The sequence below is a fragment of the Embiotoca jacksoni genome, unplaced genomic scaffold (genome assembly GCF_022577435.1).
Source record: "Embiotoca jacksoni isolate LCO1_2020_lvr unplaced genomic scaffold, fEmbJac1.0.p SCAF_34, whole genome shotgun sequence".
Classification (NCBI taxonomy): Eukaryota; Metazoa; Chordata; class Actinopteri; family Embiotocidae; genus Embiotoca; species Embiotoca jacksoni.
This window is the reverse complement of record NW_027185386.1, coordinates 2,294,783-2,315,273: the sequence shown is the minus strand read 5'-3', so window position 1 is coordinate 2,315,273 and position 20,491 is coordinate 2,294,783. Positions and strand designations below refer to the sequence as shown.

Sequence of the window (20,491 nt, the reverse complement as noted above, 5' to 3'; positions counted from 1 at the left end):
AAAACACAAAACAAAAAACTCACTTTTAAATGTTGACATACGGGCTCTAAACACCTAGCGGGTGCTGTAAGTGCCAAAAAATTACACGAGAGCAACTGAAAAATGAAAACATCTGGTAAGTGTACAACAGGTATGATGGATGTGTCTTAACAGGCGAGCATAAATTACGCTGTCAATCGGTTGAGCGAAACGTCGGCTGTAAATCTTTCACGAGTCCGTATGATTTGACAGAAAAGCACGAGGAACAACAAGAACCCCCAACGCTGGTTGGTATACGGCTGGATTTAATCCTCTATGGTTCAAAGGAGCCGTTTGTGACCACCTTCCCAGCTCCATCCCATAAATCCATGGTGTGTTGCTTGTATTCATTTTATGAATTTATTAAAAAACAACAACAATTTTTTTTTTTTTTAACATAAAATATGATGCATTTTTCAAGACTAAATCCCTGGTTTCGCAACCATCTGACAAATTACCACAAAAAAAGCATGTTTTAATGTTTAAAAGATTGATTTCCCCTCTAAACTTTGCAGCATTCATTTAAATAAATCAATTTATTCAATTTTTTTTACAAGATCCGAAAATATATTTCATTTTATTAGAGCTCCCATGATTTACCTCATGACTCCTGATCATTTTCTACACATTCCCAGACTCTTAAATTGGAGGGAAATTACACATTATTATATCAGTAACAATATAATAATGTCAAAATATGATATAGCCTGTCACGACTGCATTCAAAGTACTTTTTTTTTTTTTTTTTCCTTTTTTTTCCATAACGATTTTGAAAGTAGGGCTTTTACTTGCAATTGAGTATTTTGAAACTGTGGTTTTGTTATTTATTTTTTTTATCTTCGTAAAATGATCTGAGTATTTCCGACGGTCAGTGAAGACAGCACGCTTCCAAGCTCGCTCGCTGCAATCAGGCGAAAGTTGATTTTTCTTTCCCCACGCCACCTGAACACACCGCGATGCTTTGACGTCACCGGCCTCCGTCTCCGCACATGGATGGAGGGGTGTAGAAGCTCCGCTCCCTCCTCCTCCTCCTCCTCCAGCTAGTTGCCAGCCAGCTCCGACGACAGACAGCCAGCCAGCCAGCCAAAGCCGCTCGCCGTCCTGCTGCTGCTGTTTGCTGCTGCTGCCGCGCGGAGTGCCCGTCTTCCCCCTCCGAGCCCCGGCGTCTGTTGCGCTCACCTCGCGCGGATACTCCACGCGCCGGTCAGCGAGTTTGGACGCGTCATTTTTTTTTTTTTTTTTTTTTTTTCTGTGCGTGCGTGTGCGTGCGTTGCGGGGGGGGGGAATTCAGTCTTTGCGAGATTTGTTCTCCAACTGCCCTTGAAGACATATGGAGAAAATGGCCAGACCTCTTTCTATAAACTCAACTTTCCTGCCGCCGACTCACGGCGTGCTGAAGTCGCTGCTGGAAAACCCGCTGAAGCTGCCTTTCCATCACGATGAAGGTACGTTTTTGGTTGTTTTTTTTTTAACGGATAAAACTTGTCCTGCACGGTAGACACACACACACACACACACACACACACACACACGCACACACTCTGCTTTTCGACGGCGGTTGTCTGTCGCACTCTTTTGCTGCTTGTTATTGTCGTTGTGTGGATTTGACAGCTTTAAGCGCAGCGAAGGACGCGGGTCAGCAGAAATCCACCGGAGTGACCCCTCGTACACATTCTGCGATCTTTGTCAAAAACAGAAACAATGTAATGTCATTGAGTCGAGGAGCGGCACAGATCGTGAAAACAGAAAGCTGTTTGTCTCGGCTGAATGTTAAGTTGACTGACAGGTTCACGTGAACTTCAGCTCAGTGCCCACGAGCTATTTTAGCGCAAACTTAATCCCTAAATTTGCAAAATACAGACTTAAATAGCGTGTGTTATTATTGTGACTGCGCTTTTTTTATTTTTGTTATTTATTTAGCTGCCAGGCGCCGTTTATAACCTTTAAAGCGTCTTTCAATTGGGATTGATATTAGTGATACCGTCAGCTGTCGGTAGAGGGCGTCTTTTTCCTGCTCTCAAGCTGTTGTGAATGTTTTGCAGTAACTCCCTGTGTTTGTATACGTGAGTGTACTGAGTGTCATTAGATCACTTGAACATGAATGGAGACCTACTTTTATTTTTTTAACCTCTAAGGGGTCAGTTCGCACAAATAACAACATATTTCAGCAGTTAACCACGTAGATCTCTTCGGTTTTATTTGTCCCAAGGTTAAAAATAGACTCAGCTTAGACTTTAGGCTCCGCTTAAGTGCACTTGAAGTGAAAAGAGTTTTGATTTAGCTCACTGTTATTGGAAAATGGCACAAATGTACCTTCAGAAATAATTAACTGATGTTTATGAGTGGTTTTTTTTTTTTAAACCTCTGGTAGAGAATAGTTTCCAGAAAAAAGAAAAAAAAATTAGTATTTCAATTTCTTTTTACCTTTTTTTTTTTTAAAGTTTTTTTTAACTTTCTATTTATACCCATGCGCTGACCCGTGGTCTCGCTTCCACAGTGGGGACAGATAATGAGATGTCCTTGTTGTTTTTTGAAATTAACTCAGAAAATGAAATGGTGCGCACTTCCCGCAGGGTTCGGCAAAGACAAGGAGAAAGAGAAGAAGCTGGACGATGAGAGCGGCGCCGGCAGCCACCCGCAGTCGGCCTTCCTCGGCCCGACGCTGTGGGACAAGACGCTGCCCTACGACGGGGACAACTTTCAGCTGGAGTACATGGACCTGGAGGAGTTCCTGTCGGAGAACGGCATTCCCGCCAACACGGCCCAGAGCGACCAGGCCTCTCGGACGGCCCAGCCGCCGCCGCCGCCGCAGCAGCCGCAGCCTCCCCTGCAGCAGGCCCCGCCTCCCGCCCCTCCCGCGCCCTCCGTCGTGGACCTCAGCAGCCGCGCCACCACCTCGGTCCACGCCGCCATGGCGCCTCAGACCTGCCTGCAGAACCCCGGCACAGCAGGTGAGGACGCACACGTGTCGGCGTGCGGACTGACGGGCGCCTGAAAAACACACCTGCACGCGTGGGCTCAAATGTCAGCTGGTGGAGGGAGGAGGGGGGGGGGGGGGCTCTGCTGTTTGCTCACCTGCCACACACACACACACACACACACACACACACACACACACACACACACACACACACACACACACACTCTCTCTCCACCATTCGAGTAACCGTCAACCACCCGAGATGAGATGCAGATACACAACCAGTTCCTGCGGTTTTGAGTCCCTGAAGGCATCGCGTCGTAGTGACCCCCCCCCCCCCCCACACACACACACACCCTCCCCTCCCTCCCCCTCCTTAATCCTCTGCTGGTTAGATCCACGCTGACACACGTCAGCCTGGTTTTTACAGCCCTGAAACTGGACTTTTAGACTCCCAGAGAACCGGTTCACGTCCCCAAAAAAGAAAAAAAAGTCCAGTTTTCTAAACGTTTCTGCGTTTCGGTGGTAAATCTTCAGTTTCACTTTTTTTTTCGTCTGTAAAACTTCCCAATAATTCCCTGCAGGGTTTCGGCAATTACTTATTTAAGCCGCTTGCATTCTGCTCGAGCTTAATTTATCATTTTGTCCCGCAGTGTTTCGACTCGAGTGATTTAATTTTTAATGAATTTACAGGCTTTTTTTTAAAATTTATTATTATTTATTTATTTTTAGGCTGCTGTTTATTGACATTCTCCTTTCTTTTTTTTTTTTCCCATGAAAACATGTTAAGAAGAGGAAGTTGGACTCATGTGATATTCAGCTTTTTCATAACAGGAAATGGTTTTATTGCCACGAGCTGACGTGAAGCAGGCGGTTGGTATTTAGACCGAGAGCGCTGAGACGGTGCAGCTCGGTGTTAAAGCTGCTGCGTGATTTATGTTTGGGGGCGTTTTGGTTTTGTTTGGGTTTTTTTTCAATCCACCAAACACCACCGGGACGATTTAAATAGGTTTTTTTTGTTATTTTTTAAACGGGCCGACCTTCACTGTAAGCATAAACTGAGGGAATTTTTTTTTACTTCACGCTGAAAGAGGATGTGTGTGTGTGTGTGTGTGTGTGTGTGTGTGTGTGTGTGTGTGTGTGTTAATCACCCGTTTATTGATCCTATCTGCGATCAGAGACGGAGGATGGTTGGCGATCGACTCGGCCTGATTACGTGAAACCGGTTCGATCCTGTTGCACGTCTTCTGGGTGAAATCGTCCATAACTTCCTCTCCCGAAGGAGACACACACACACACACACACACACACACACACACAATAATTCAGGCCAGTTTTACCAAACAAACACATCTGCAGCCCAAAGTGCATTTAAATAAAAGGTATAAATGTACAATTGAATAGTTAGAATAAAACACAAATGGCCCTGTGTGTGTGTGTGTGTGTGTGTGTGTGTGTGTGTGTGTGTGTGTGTGTGTGTGTGTGTGTGTGAGTGAGGTCACGTCCTCCAGTCCCAGTTTACAGCTGTTCTTTTCTGAAAGTTAATCATTCGTTAATGTCGGTTCCTCGTTAGATTTGACAACAGTTTAATGGTTTAATGATTTTCTACACGGACGAGGGGAAGAAGCCCAGAAAGCTTCGGCCTCACCGAAGACGTCGGAAAGATTAATTATGTTTTTAGTCGGAAAATGTCACCCCAAAATAAAAATTGGTGTCGAAAAACGGGTTTTTCACGGCTTCCAGAATTGAAGGTGACGATGTTTTTATGGTCCAGAGACATGAAAGAAGAAACTTCTCCGAAAACTCATAATATGAAATTATTCAGCTCTTCCATGGACACCGTGTGTGTGTGTGTGTGTGTGTGTGTGTGTGTGTGTGTGTGTGTGTGTGTGTGTGTGTGTGTGTGTGTGTCACATGAACGTGGGGTTTCCCGCAGCGTGCCGGTCCATGTGACGGACACATGCAGGCGCCGTGTGCAGCGCTGCGAGCTGCAAACAGGAGCTTGTCACAGCATGAACCTGCTTGCTTCTCCCTCCCTCCCTCCCTCTCCCTTCCTCCCTCCCTCCCTCCCTCCCTCCCTCTCCTTCCCCCTCTCCCTCCCCCTCCCCCTCCCCCTCCCCTCACTGGGCCTCGGCTCCGACACACATCCCTGGACTCGGAGCCAAAGCACAGCTTGTACCCTGCAGAGATCACATGGACTCCGGTGTGCTGTTGTCACGTGCCACATTGTTCCAGCTCAGCGAGTCGGTCTAGTCTAACCAGCTACACCACCACTTACACCTGCACCACCTCATACCACCACCACTTACACCACCTCATACCACCACCACTTACACCACCACCACCTGCACCACCAGTACCACTACCACCTACCACCACCACCACCTACCGCCTACCACCATCTTCCACCCCCTACCACCACCACCACCTACCGCCACCACCATCTTCCACCAACTACCACCAACACCTACAACTTCCACCACCACCTACCACTACCACCACCTACCACCCCTACCACCACCACCACCACCTTCCACCACCACAGACAACAACAACACACCACAGTGCTGCTGCGCTCCACACAAGCAGCTGATAACTAAATGTTATCAAGAGCAAAAAAACAAACCAAAGACGTTTGTTCTCTGGTCGTTCAGGGTTCTTGGGTCAGGGGGTTTTGCCGGGTGGTGCCTCTGCTGGCAGGGGGCCAAACGGGGGGTGGGGGTTGGAGGTGGGGGGGTGTCAGTCGGAGGGTGTGCCGCGGTGCATTCCTGCTCGTTAGTCAATGAAAGGCAGCTCGACGAGAAAACAATATCGGCGACTCTTAAAGGAGCTTGAATGTGTCGTGAATCTCAGTCATGAGAGATCCGTTTAATGTCATCTTCTGTTAGTGTCTCTTCATCTGCAGGAACGACGTCCCAAGTACGAGGTTGAAATAGATAGTTACTTTATTAATCCCACAAGGGGACTTTTTTTTTTAAAGGGTTTGTTGGGGGACTATTTTTCAGCGGCGGATTAATATATCATCTTAAGTATTTCTGGCAAAGTACCAAAAACATTTTTTTTTGCCCTTTAACCTCCAAAGCAAACTCTGGGAGAGGAAGAAGTTGTTGTTCGGTGTCACGCCCAGTTCAGAGTTCAGAAGCTCTTGTTTATCCCTAAAAAAAAATGCTCCCAGCGCCGCGTGATGCAAACACGTAGCGTGACACCGAAAAAAAAACACTCGCTCTGCCCTTTCAAAATAAAAGAGAGGATCCCCTGTTTGTTTGATTCTTGCAGCTTTTTTTTTTTTTTTTTTTTTGTATGTCAGGTCTGGACTACCTTTCCTGGCTTGTTAATTTTAGACGTCCTGTTCGGTGTGTGTGTGTGTGTGTGTGTGTGTGTGTGTGTGTGTGTGTGTGTGTGTGTGTGTGTGTGTGGAGAAGAAGAGGAGGAGGAGGCACTACTTCCTGTCACTCTGGAATGTGCGGTCCCTTAGTTTCAGGTCGCTGCACGGTGCCGTAACGCGGATAATGAGTGAGATCAGAGTTACTCGTAAAGGTGATTAGGGCGAGGCGGTTCTGACGGACACCGGGTTTAGGTCGTAAGGAGCTTGGTCTCCGGCAGCGCTCGCTTTCTGAATGGTGGGGCGGTTAAGTTGGGCTATTCATGTCTCGGCTTACGGACAAATTACCTCCTGCAGAGTAAAAAAAAAAATAAAAACGTCCTGTGATTATTCGCTTCAGCCCAAACAAGCTTTTCTTTTAAAGCTTATTAAAGTTTAATAGACTGATCAGAAATTAACCCAAAGAACCTTTTAAATGTTGAATATTACGACTCAAAACATCAATTTTCTGTTTTCTTACATTTTATCGTCTAAATCGCACGTGTAGCTTTTGTTTACATTATTTTTGAGCCCTTGTGCAGCACTCAATTTAAAGAAGTGTTTTTAAAGGAACAACCCTGTTGAAATGTTCTTTTAAAATGAATCAAAGATCAACATGAAACATCAACATCAGGCTGAAGGCGTCCAGATGTTGCGAAGCCGATGTGAGAAAGTTCTTGTTTTCCGCTCACTTTTTACGAGGTGATAATCACCCGATTTAACAGTTGTTTTTTTTCCCAAACAAACAACTCGGTGTTTTTATTTTAATCTGAGAAATCTGCGCTGTGATGTCACTTCCTGTGGGGAGGACGGTGCCTCCTGATGCACACAAACGTCCGGGTGTGTTTCTGATGTTCTGATGTCTGCAGCGCCGACCGGCTGTCACAAGTGCAAAAAAGTGTGGGTCACGATGTGTGAAGCGCTCTGAACTCCGAGCTGAGTTCAAGTGTCGGTCCGTACAAAGGAGCGCCGATGAAATGGATCACCGATTGTCCCGTTTACGCCTCGGATCAATTAGAAAAACAACCCTGCAGGACTTCACCTCGAGATAACACAAAAAAACCCCTGTGGTGGGAAGTCAGCTGACGGGAGTGGCTGACAGTCTGAAGATAGGACAGGTTGTTAGGGTGCTTTTTAAAAGCTTGTGTGACAGCTCCCCCTGCTGGTCAGAGGAGGCGCAAATTCATTTCCTCTCTCTTGAGCGTCCCACCGCTTCCCACTCCCCCCCTCCCCCGTTCCCCCGTCCAGCTCCGTGAGGACTCTCTCACCATGTTGCGTAACCCATTACCTCCCACGGAGGCGCCAGTCCGGACTTTAATAGTGCCGTTCCCGCCAGAACCACCGACGGTTCCCCGATGACACTCTACACACCTTTTTTTTCGTCAGGTGGCAGCTAAATGTTTGGTTTTAAAAAACAAAAAAACAAATTGTCCCCCCTTTCGCAGCACTGCCCCCGGCCCGGGACACTCCCAGCCCCATCGACCCGGAGTCCATTCAGGTCCCCATGGCCTACGAGCCCGACCCGGCGGACCTGGCTCTGTCCAGCGTGCCGGGCCAGGAGATGTTCGACCCGAGGAAACGCAAGTTCTCCGCCGAGGAGCTGAAGCCGCAGCCCATGATCAAAAAGGCCCGCAAGGTCTTCATCCCCGAAGACCTGAAGGTGACCTGATGCTCCAGTAGTGGGGAGGAGGGGGGGAGAAGGGGGGGGGGTTATTTGATTGAAACCGTTAAATAAAAAGCTCGTGGTCTAAAATTCACCCAAATTGTTGTTGGATCAGAAACTATGTGATCAAAGAACAAGTAAAAAAGAATTGAGGCTAAAGTTTGAATTACTGCCCTGAAATGAATCCCAGACTTCTTTCTTCTAGAAAACTCCAAAAAAATAAAGCGACATCAACAAAAACATCTGGCAGATTTCATAAAAAAACAAAAAAAACAGTCAAATTGAAGAACAAAAGAATAAAAGCAGGATTTTAAATGTTCTGCACATTTAAAAAAAAAAAAAAAAAAAAAAATCCACTTCCATCTCAATAATATGACTCCATAAAAATAATTAAAACAACATGCATGTGAAAACAAGAATGTCAAAATAAAAGCATGAGTTTGATGATGGATCGGTGTTTTCTAACCCGCCTGTTGCCCCCCCCCTCCCTCCTCCCCCTTGCAGGATGACCGGTACTGGGCCCGGCGCAGAAAGAACAACGTGGCGGCTAAGCGGTCGCGGGACGCCCGGCGGCTGAAGGAGAACCAGATCGCCATCCGGGCCGGCTTCCTGGAGAAGGAGAACGCCGCCCTCCGGATGGAGGTGGCGGACTTGAGGAAGGAGCTGGGCCGCTGCAAGAACGTTGTGGCCAAATACGAGGCCCGGCACGGGCCGCTGTGAGCCTCCCTCCACCTACACCTCCACCTCCACCTCCTCCACCTGCCCATCAAACACCCACTCCCCAAAGAAACACCCCACTTCCTCCTCCTCCTCCTCCTCCCTCGAGTTTGAAGGACAATGTGTCTCTTTTGATGGCACTGCCCCCCCCTCCCCCGCCCCCCCACCAAGACACACCTGTATGATTCTGGTTATTATAACTGTCATTTTCTATCATAAGCTTCGACTCGTCCGTTTCCTCCTTTATTTGTATTTTTTTTTTCTTCGTTCACATCGTTTTGACTAAAAAAAAAAAAATCAAATATATATACGGTATCCACAGATAAATATATACATATATTTACACATGTATACTTCCCACTTTTTAATGTACTGTGAGGAGTTTTAATGAGCCAACCTCCCCTCCCCCTCTGCTACCTTCCACTTTTTCAGAAACGATGCCATGCTGTTTTGTTGTTCACTTTCATACCGGTTATATATAAAATATATATATATATATATTTTACACGTGAGATCAAGCGTGTAAACTGTTAGTGTCCCTTCTTTTCTTCGTGTCTCCGTGATGTGTCCACGAGTCCTGAATCCTGTTTGTTGTTTGTTTTTAACCCCCCCCCTCCCCACCCCGTAAAAGATTTTCTTCTATTAGCAGCAATTTTTGTTTTGTTTTTTGTACTCTTTTTCTCGATGTTGTATTTTTCCCGTTGTCCAACCCTCCCAGCGTTTTAAATGCTCCTCATCTCCGGACTTCTTCGCTATTTAAAACAAAAACAAACAAAACAACAAAAAAAAACCCCCCGTGGTGTAGATTTGTTTTTCTTTTGTTTTTTTTTCCGTCATCGGACACTGAGCAATAATTCCTGTCCACAGCTAAACTGACATCACTACATGCTCCTCCCCCACCCACTCTCTCCTGGCTCCGCCCCTTTTCGAACCACTTCGTATCTTCAGAGCTCCCCTCCGTTAGCTAAGCGTAGTTAACTTCTGCACTAAACTGCGTCTCTCACAATCTGCTCCGGTTTCCACTCAAACGTTTCCGCCGCCTCATATTTATCTACCTTTTATTTTCTCAGATGGAAGATTGTTGTTTTTTTATATATATATATATACATGTATATATATATACGTATATATGTATGTATATATATGTATATAGATATATATGTATGTATATATATAGATATATATGTATGTATGTATGTATATATATATATATATATATATATATATATATATATATATATATTGTTGATATAATTGTTAGTATTAATGCTACTCTTGACATCGTTGTTGTTTAGCCTCCTTTTTTCCGATTTAAGCATGATTTCCGTCACAGAACGAAAAAGCTACTTCTCTCTCCTGTTATGACCTTTTTTCTTTTTCGTAAAGTTGTTGATAATTATTTTTTGCTTCTGTTGAACGTAGCATGATTTAATACGAGTGTTTTTATTTTAGAACTCAATACAGACGTCTGTAGTCTCTTCTACGTAGCTCTATGTTCGCCTTCTTTGTTTTCTTTTTTTTTTCGAGATGGCTGTATGAATGTAAAAGATGTTGACAAACAAAAACAAGTTGGATGGTGTTGTCCAATACTGTGGTTCACCCCGATCATTTTGTTTACTGCAGACCAAAACGATTCGCAAACAGATGATATATTGGTTACAAGAGATATGTTTATATGAACCTAACCTATAAGTTGTTCTTTTTGTACAGTATTTTTCCTATACATTACTGAACTATGTATTTTAAAGGCATAACAGATCCAGAAAAAACATTTATTAAAGAATACAAGTATATAAACTCAAAAGACGAATGCATATATTGGTATTTTGATATTCTATATTAGGTTAGGATTGTGGTAGTTTTTTTGCAGAGATTAGTGGACATTCAGCAGCACCCAAAACCTCCTGGGCATTATTGTAATCATTATCATCCTTATTAATTTTATTATTATGATTATAAATATTATGACTACACTCTTGCTGGTGCCACTTTTTGGCTTTTTATTTTATTTTTTTTTTTTAACCCAAAAGAAGCTAAAAAAAAAAAAAACCCAAATGCATTTCAGAAGAATGTAAATACAGGCACCTTTTTTCATGAACCCACATCCATAAAAAATGGAATAAAACACACGCTTTTTGTTCACCGTATTTGGTGTCACAACCGCCGCGACACAATCCCAGAATTTAAAAGAGTCGTCCGGTGTAAACGGGCTTTTCATCTGCTGCCGCGCTTGTGAGTTTTGGTTTTGGTTTCCGATTTGACGGGATGAAGTTACTATGAAGGAAAGGAGATCTATAGCTGCTTCCTGCTGCGTGTCCCTGAACCTGAGTGATGGACACTGGGAAGCTTTTGTTTCTTCTTCTTCTTCTTCTTCTTTAATGAAGGCTTTCAAACAAACTCCAGTACAAATTGTTGTTTTTGTACCATTTGGACGACTTGACTTTTGGTCAGATCAGAGAAAAGCTTTCTTCTTCTTTCTGCTAAACTAAGCTGGCTGATTGTAGCTTCATATTTAATGCACTTGACCATCTTTAAAAGATTATAAACATTAATTCCAGATAAGAAATAATTTCCCCAAAAGCGAAACCATTCATTGATTCTAGTACACGTCAATGTGTGTTTAAAATCATCATCTGGAATAATGTGGCAGCAACATTTTCTACTTTTTTATTTGTTTTTATTTACAAAATCAGTTGAATACATTTTTTTGTTTAACATTTCAAATTGTGTTTTTTTTTTTATTTTTTAAACAAAACAAATTCCCTTTAAACTTAATGCACATGTTCATAAATGGAGTTCCTGATTTTTTTTTTTTTATTATTCATGGCATCTCTGGACTTCCATATTTTGTGGCGACATGTTGAAATTTTAGTCTGTATTTTGTGTGTTTTCGCTTCTTTTCGGAGAAACGCGGGACTTAAAGCCAAAAACAGCCCCAAACTCAGAAAATCAGAAAAACCTTTATCCGCCCCATAAAAACAAAACTCGTACATTCCAGTCTCGGTCCCGGACCCGATCTAACGTCGCGGATCCGATCCAAAGGTGTGCGCGATGTGAAAGGATTCTTTTCTAACCGCGAACTTTAGCGCTTTAGAGGGTGTTTTTTGTTTTTTTTCTTCCTGCATCTCATCTGCACTCGAGAGGGTTTTTTTGCAGCGTAGATTGAAGACTGGAACGATGCCGCCCCAAATCTGTGGAGCATCTTTTTATGAAATCGTACATGAATATATATATCTATATATATCTATATATCTATGTAGATATATAGATATATATGGATATATATCTATATATAAATATAGGAAAAAGCCAATAATTAATCCACGTGTATCCCAAAATTACCTCACTGTCGAGTGATTTCACTACCTCACCTGGAAATGTTAACCATAACTTTGAGTCTATTCCAGTGCCTTGAATACACTGACTGTTCCCCGGTCTCTCAGCAATGTAAAGTTTTCATCCCACCGCCGCTCGGATAGGTTCAGATCTGCACTGAAGGGCTTCTTAGTGCATCAAAAATCGATATACATATATATACATATATATATTCGATTAATTACTTAATTTTGTTTTTTTATTTTGATTAATTTTGGACATTGCAACAGACTTGTAACCATTGTATTCATGGCAACACCAACAGACTGTTTCAGAGAGTAGAGAGAGTGCTCGGTCTCGTTTGTCACATGAACGGATGTGGAACATTTATTCGTGCTGTTCAGCCCTCGGCCTCTGTCTCTGTAATTTGTAGTGTCTAATAAAAAAATCCCAATTCTTTTACGCCGTGTCTTGTTTTTTTTCCTACACTTGTTTGTAAATTTTATTCTCAGTTCGTACGAAGAAATTTGCTTTCAAAACTGTTTAAAAAAATAAAAACAAAACATCTTATCGATAAAGAATACTTCTATATTCTTCACTGAGATATTGAACAACTGAATTTAATGATAGCCAGACTGCAGCGTAACCGCTCGCTGCTGAAGCCAGAAGGTTTTAAAAGACCTTCTGGGTCGTCGTCTAATTCCTGGAAAAAAACAACAACAACTGTCCTTCAAGGAAGATCGTGGTTTCAGGAAATGAGTCTTAATTGTGGCTGCAAATTGAATTTGAAAAAGGAATAAGGATGTTGTCTGGAGGCGTGGACGTTAGGTATCATCATTTTTATGGTCACATTAGAAAGGTGATATTTAGAAGTCCAGTTTTTTTCCTATATGCAGCACCATGAACAGCCAACGGAGCAGAACAAAGCAAGCAAACGTTTTTTTTGTTTGTTTTCCTTGCGAAAGGCCAGTCATCAACAGAACAAAGACAGAAGATACAAACATTACAAAACAAGAGTGGTTAAAGAAGTTTCAACAAGAGTCACAGTTCAAAAAAAAAAAAGTCCTACGAGGAGAAGCAACGAAAGGTCGGGAATCAGGAGCAAGTTTTACAAAACCAACAGAGAGAAAAAAATAATAGGACCCGACACAGACAGAGGACACTGGTGGAAATATAACACCGGACTACAGCACAACGCTCACACACACACACACACACACACACACACACACACACACACACAACTGTTCACTTTACAAATAAAGTGGAAAAACTGCATTTCGTCACACTGATTTTCTCGTTTCAAATTTCTCACTCTGAAATGTCGAAAGATCCCGTCGGTGCACCAGCAGGGGGCGCTGCGTGCCGACCAGGAAGGAACAGAAAGCAGGAAGCATGCATCAGACAAAGAAAAAAAAAAAAAAGTGCAAACCCAGATCAGATCAAAATCACTCAAAGATCGTTTCGATTCAAGAAAGAAAAACAGGAAGAAAAAAAAAAAAAAAAAACTTGTTTTCTTTCTTACAAACTAAATAAAAAAAAAACCTGACTTCACACTTTAAATTTAAATCAGCGACTTGATAACGGGATCGAAGAGAAACATTTTTGGTACAGTGTCGTGAGTTGGCATCAAACGTGAGGTTAAGATTAATATCTTACTTGTTCTTTGATCGATTAGCTCCTGATTTTGAATCGAATTTTGCCATTTGAAGCGACTTCACTTTGGCAAACGTCGACATCGGAGCCCTTTGGCTTCTTGAGTTCAACGAAAGAAAAGCGGTTTTCCTGAAATTCAGCCGTTAAAATCGACACTCGGCGTCTGAAAAATTCACTTCACTGATGAGAGCTGACTCGTAGCACCTCGCTCGATCGATATGTTGAAATCGGCTGAGACGGGTCGAATCTCCGAAGGACCCCCAAACGTGGAATGTAACTCACCGAGCGATACAAAAAAGACTTCTATCAAATTTATCATTCAAACGCTCGCAAATGTGCCGAAGGTCGATACCGAGAGTAAAAGGTCAAAACCGCCTTTTTTTCTTGTTTTATTATTATTATTTTTTTTTTTTTTACAAAACTGCTCTCAAAGTAGTAGACGCTGAAAAAGATCTGTCCTCGTTAGAAAACAGTAAACAATTCACGGTCGTTGTGTTCGTAAACTTTTATGGGCCGTCGTTGCAGTCGAGGGAGTCGACGGGGCAGCGTGGAGCGGCGGGGGGAGGGGGGAGAGGGGGGGAGGCGTCCGGTCAGGAGTGGAGGAGGGCGTCGCCGCCGGGAGCCTTGTAGAGGTATTTCCAGATGGCGTAGTAGTGCACGGACGCGGCCAGCGCCACGAACACGTGCCAGATGGCGTGGGCGAAGGGGATGATGCCGTCGCTCTTGAAGAAGAACACGCCGAGGCAGTAGATGAGGCCGCCGCACGCCAGCTCGTGAAGTCCCTCGGTGTTGCTCTGCAAAACACGCAGAAGGAAACAATACGTAGCGTGAGGAAAAAAAAAAAAAAAAAGCGTAATTTGTGGAAGAGACGCTCATCAAAGTAGTTTAGAATGACATCGTAGAGTCACTTCAAAATGGCAGCTCACAGCTGGACCGTGCAGCTTTTATTTTGAAACGAGCGCTTTTAATTTGAAATAGACCCCTTAAATCTTAAATCTCTTCGGTTTAAAATCCACCGTGATGTCAAGTAAAGAATCGTTTGTGTAAAATAGATGCCCAAAGAGTCCAGTGTTGGACGATCATGTCCCCGTTCTGTTGTTTGGTTGTCGCTCCTTCCGTCCACCAGAGGTCCTCGGTCACCATCTCTCTCCATACCGTGTAGCCTGGTAAGCCCCGCCCACCTCACCTGCTCCCAATCCCCTGATCTGCCCCCAGCTGCAGCCCCTCTACAATCACCAGATGACGTCCTGTGCACATCCTCAGTTTGATCCTTTGGATTTGATGATTTCTGTTGTTTCTAACAGTCAACAATCAACAATCCAGCACGCAAGTAAAACTTTATTTCTTTTTTTATTCCACCTGCTTTCTTTTTGTGCAACATAAACTTGCTTTACACCGAATAGTATTTAAGGGACTTAAGGCTGTTATATTCACTGTCCCCACAAGAGGGCAGCTGAAAACGAACCAGCAGACTCTTCTGTTCACATCTAAAAGGATCACGATAAGTTCTAAGAATAAAATGGATCCTTTATTTGTCTGTTAAACGCTGTGGCGGGAAGAGGAAGTCACACCTCCACCCTGCAGCAGAACTGCTGTGGGTGGAAGAAGAGGCGGATGTGGTGTTTCAGGACACAAACTTAAGTGTTTAAAAAAAAAAAAAGTGGCGTTACCATCGACGTCACGACCACCGCGGGGAAAAATCCCATCATCAAATAGAAGGCCAGCTCGACAAGTTTATACCTGTTGGAGGCAGACGGAGAGAAAAATGTTCAGGGTGATGCAAATTCAGGGAAAAGGAGAAGAGCGACAGGTGGTAGAAAACGATGATGTAACGGGCGCGTCCAAATGTTTCCACTCGAGAGGCGTTCAGGTGCTCGTTAATGTCACTGAACACAAAACAATGTAAGCTGTCGAACCTGCTTCAAACGGAGGAGGAGGATCTGTGGTGAGTCAGTTCTTTCATGTGAATTATGTATTGACATTCATATAAATGGTTGTTTATTTGTAGGATTTGTCTCATTTGATGCTAATCTGATTTGTTTTCTTGGTCCTCTTATTTGACGGCTGTATTATTTTAAAATGGATTCATGTGATTCTTCTTTCAGTTCAGTCTGTTTGAGCTACGATGTTTAAAAATGTCTTTTATTATACCGTCTTATGAGAAATATTACAAAGTGGTGCTGATCCTGATTCAATGGTGACAGTTCGGCTTTGAAATTCACACAAACAAACACTTTGCGATCCACATGTGACACCGACTCACTTTTCGTGGTAGTTGAAGACGTAAACGGTTCCAGCAGCAGCCATGAGCCACACAAACCAGCGCATGTGTGCTGCTAGAGGTCCCAGTTCACGCAGGTTCAACCTGAAACCAGAAGAAAGAAAGAATTTGTTTTAATTTTTTTATTAATGCCGCATGTCTCCGTGAGTAGAAGCGTATTTTCCCCCCGTGTGATGCTCACCACGGTGTGTAGGAGGCAGCGATGAAGAAGTAGATGACCACTCTGTCACACATGTGAAAACACTGCTCCACAGACCTGAAACACACCAGACGGGTTTTAAGTGTTTGTGACTCGCTGACGTGGAGAAAAACACGATTTGCGTGTTCGTACAGGAGGAGGAAAAAAAAGAAAGAAATAATCCAACGGGTTTTAACGTTTCCACGAGCAGGCGTGACCCAAAACAGGGAGTGCTCAGAAACCGAAATGCATTCAAATTTAGCGACGCGATTAAGAAACGACGGCAACAACAGCAGCGCAGATTTGCTTCTTAAAACTAGATTCTTGTTGTGCCGCTTCGTGTCACTCGTCAGACTCGTTTATTCGTTTGAGCTCCTGTAACTGTAAGACTGACACCGAAAAAAAAGAAAAAAGAAGAAAGAATATAATCCTCAAATTGAAGAGTAAAACATCAAGTCTCTTGAACGCAGCGTGACGGACAAACTGAGAAGGTTTGACGTTTGTCTTCTTGAATGTGCATATATTCCCCCCACCCCCACCACCACCACCACCTCACCTCATGTGGCTCTTCTTCCAGGTGATGATGTGGAACACGGTGGAGACGAGGAAGAGGGCGCACAGGCCCATGCCGTACACCCAGGCCGTGATCTTCTCCCAGCCGTTGTCCGACAGGCGGTACAGGAGCGTCATGCCCACGATGGCCGGCACGATGAGGAGCTGCGGAGATCGAGAGGAGAAATCAGGACCAAAAAAAACGGACGAGGTCGGCATCTAAATCTCCATGGTAACGTACGTGAAACCAAACCGAGGCTCAATTAGGCCACGATACCTGGAAAATCCCGGTTTAATCCCTGATCCAGTTTTTGTGAAACAGCCCCCCCCCGAGTTACTGTGTTGTTGTTGTTTTATTTAATGACGTTGAAATGTGTTTTCTACTGTAGAAAACCAGACACTCACCGCATGAGTGTAGCAGTTCGCAGCGTGCTCGTAGCAGGTGGGCTGGTAGCGGCAGTTAGCGGAGGCCCGTCTGTTCATAAACCTGAAACAAACACAAAACGGAAACGTGAACGGCGACAGCAGACCGGCTAAACACCTCGCAGCTTCTGTCCAACGGAGAAAAAAACAAACAAAAACAAAACACAAGCGCTTATCCAAGAGAAAATGTTGATTTTTTTTTTTTTAAGGTTGGAAAACTTCCAGGTGCTTTCACAAAACATTTACACCAGGAAAACGCAACATGCATGTTAAGATGCCCAAAAATCAACAACCCCGTTTCACCCCCAAAAAAACAAAAACAAAATCAAAAAGTTGGGACGCCGTGTAAAATGGAAATGAAATGCAGTGATTTGCAAATCACAATAAACAACCTTTTTTTTTCTTGTTTCTTTTAAACCAATTAGACCAAAGAAAGTACATCAAATGTTGAAACTGAGAAATTTAAAGAAAATTTCATACAACATTTAAAAAAAAAAAATTGGGGGCACTTTTCTAAAACAGTAACCTGATTAGTGAATAATAATTTTAAAAAAAACCGTTTTTTGACATGAAATAAAAACATTAAATGTATATGCAAGAAATACACAGATATGGAGTTGAAAAGTAAGGAAGCAGATATTGAACTAATAGCAAAAACACAATAATAATAATAATAATAATAATAGGTTATTTTAATCTGGTTGTGAGTTTATGATTCAAGGAAATAATTCATATTTAGCCTTAATAGGTAGAGAGGTGCATTAGTTTTATATTGAGACAATCATAAAAGCATTAACAAAATAGATTTATACTTCATATTCAACAGGTTAACAAAGATTCAGAGCTGAAATCATTCATTTGTTGATTTTAAGTCTATAAATTGGTTTATCACAAGATCCAAGAAGTCAAATAAGTGATGTTTTTAAAAATGTCTCATTTAATCCCAACAGTCCGAATGGATTTAGTCTTCTTCTCTCTTAATAAATTGTCTTAAAGGCGTGTAATTATTGATTTATTAAAGGTATTCATGAACATTTATAAAACATCAACAGTCTCAGCCTGCCTTCAAAACAAAACACCATTTTGACATTTCACCCACCTCTGGAAGCTGTTCACCCTCTTCATTTTCAGCCTTTTTCACCCACACGGAGCCAAGAAAAGAAAAATAAAACTAAAAAAAAAGAAGCCAGCGAACAAAAAGCCTTCTTTCCAACGCGAAGAATAAAACAACAAACCGAAGGGAACCGAAGGCCTAGCATTAGCATGAGCTAGCTTTCGCTGCAGCTCCAAGGCACCGGCAGCTTTAACACCGCCACTACGAAAGGCACCATTTTAATCTTTTTCTCAAAACCATTCTGGAGCAGAACACCGACTCGCTGCCTCGTCTTTTAACCGAAGAAAATCTCCATGAGCACCGGTGGGCAGCCGTAAAAAAAAAAAAAGACCCCCCCCCAGCGCGAGCCGCGCTGCTTCCCGCTGAGCCGCTCAACACGAATGATTTCAGTTGGGAGCCCCCGCGAGCCCGACCGGTGGTGAGACGCCGAGTGACAACGGCGGGAACCAATGAGCAGCAACGCTGCCGGCGCACGGGCCAATCAGAGGTTAGGTAGGCGGAGTCACGGAGGAGGAGCGTGACGGTCGGGTTTGCGCATAAAAAGGCTGAGATTGTGGCTGTTCGTGGGGGAAACAAACAAACAAACAAACAAACAAACCTGTAAATAAATAAGCAAAAACTGCAACCAACTTTGTTTGTACTTTGTTTTTTTTCTTTAAGCTCTCTGTTCTGTCTCTGTGTTTGTTGTATTGTCCCAGGCTGTTATTGGTTGTGTTTCATGATTATTTTCGTTTATGTCATGTTAATAATGCATTATTTGGCAAAATGGGTCTCCTAACTCGAAGACCAAAGTAATCACATGTAACAAACTGTCTTCTTAAACATGTTGCTATAAACGATTTGCTTCATAGATCAGTTATAAGTCGTTGATATGACACATTTCTGGGTTGCCATGTCTGAAAACATCTGAGTCTGGTGTCCGTCCTCCTTCATCATGACGCTTGCATTTTTTTTTTTTTTTTTTTTTAAAGCTCTTAGTTTATCAGGAAGGCTAAACCCAGGGATTGTTGGACCTTTGACCTCTTGAAAAAGATCAGCTGCACATCTGGACAATAATTAATACCTTTCTGATACTCTTAAAACTTGTGAAAACTAATCTGAAGGATGATTAGAATTGAATCAAACTAATGCTCATTAATTATTTTAACATTTGTAACTGAGAAATGGAGATTTATTGACTATAAAGTGCTGAATTTAAACTGTTTAATTTGTTGAAATGCAAAAGCTGAAAGCACTTTGAATGATCCCCTCGCTGTGCTCTCTGTCATTTAATTAAAAACTTCATTTAAATGAAATGCTGTATGAAAACTGACATTACAGAGACTATTTGATATTCAATCGTAGTTAACGGCTTAAATAGGAATCAGAGGATTTGTGGTTCTACTTAACACTGTGTTAACGTCCTCCTAAAAGGGAATAAAATAAACAAATAGTATTTTTGCTAAATATGTTAAGTGTCATGTTTGTCAGATTTTTATAGGCACAGTGAAATCTGCTCAACAAAACCTCCTTGTCAAAGCTGTGATACAAGATGTCCTCCTCAGATGGAGGATGTAACATTAAAAACGTCAGTCTGTGATTAATTAAAGATGCTAAAGTGACAACTTCCTGCAGGATTTATGACAGATTATTGGAATAATTAATAATAAAGGCAGAAATGAGAGAGCGATGCTGCGAAGTGACACACACACACACACACACACACACACACACACACACACACACACACAATATTCTGTTGGAATTTACAAAGAAAAAGTTGCACATCAAAGAAGAACGGTGCACCAGCCTGTTCAATAAAGGCCTTTGTGGCAGCAGAGAATAGGATTGATCCAGATGAAGAGAAAGAGCTCATTGTCCACGTTGGAGGGTGGTGGTGGTGGTGGTGTGGGGGTGGGGGTGTTTTAAACAGGACATTAGCACAGACAACAGGGGGGCGATGCCAGAGGCCATATGTCTCCTTGTTGCTGGCTTCAGTCTATTGTACTGCTTCGCCAACACCTTTTTAATGTGGTGCACACCTGCAGGTTGGCAGGACGACTTCCTGTCATGTCCGTAAACAATCCCGAGTGTGTGTGTGTGTGTGTGTGTGTGTGTGTGTGTGTGTGTCTGACTTGCACTGATCACCTCGTCTGTTGGGTGCCGGGTGGAGTTTCCTGCTTTTATTTACACCCTCGGTAGCCGTCTGATGCACAACGCTGCCACGTTTTCATCTCCAGAGCGTCAAATTGTGACGTTTTATCATGGACGCACGAGTCGCTTTGTATTTATGCACCAAAAAACATCACGGTTA

At 43.0% G+C, this 20,491-nt stretch overlaps 2 protein-coding genes across 2 annotated transcripts; one reads left to right on the top strand and one right to left on the bottom strand.

Moving 5' to 3' along the window:
* The first annotated feature begins 1,026 nt into the window (after nt 1–1,026).
* hlfa (HLF transcription factor, PAR bZIP family member a) lies at nt 1,027–10,657 on the top strand. The gene is made up of 4 exons (XM_069165554.1): nt 1,027–1,463; nt 2,592–2,969; nt 7,745–7,959; nt 8,467–10,657. Exons 1-4 carry the CDS (start codon nt 1,349–1,351, stop codon nt 8,680–8,682), a joined length of 924 nt encoding a protein of 307 aa, XP_069021655.1. The 5' UTR covers nt 1,027–1,348; the 3' UTR covers nt 8,683–10,657.
* A 2,161-nt stretch (nt 10,658–12,818) lies between these two features.
* Nucleotides 12,819–18,570, bottom strand: mmd (monocyte to macrophage differentiation-associated). The gene is made up of 7 exons (XM_069165555.1): nt 18,184–18,570; nt 17,067–17,148; nt 16,666–16,826; nt 16,113–16,187; nt 15,914–16,015; nt 15,321–15,390; nt 12,819–14,444 (listed from the first exon to the last, which is right to left on the bottom strand). Exons 1-7 carry the CDS (start codon nt 18,207–18,209, stop codon nt 14,241–14,243), a joined length of 720 nt encoding a protein of 239 aa, XP_069021656.1. The 5' UTR covers nt 18,210–18,570; the 3' UTR covers nt 12,819–14,240.
* Nucleotides 18,571–20,491: the final 1,921 nt, after the last annotated feature.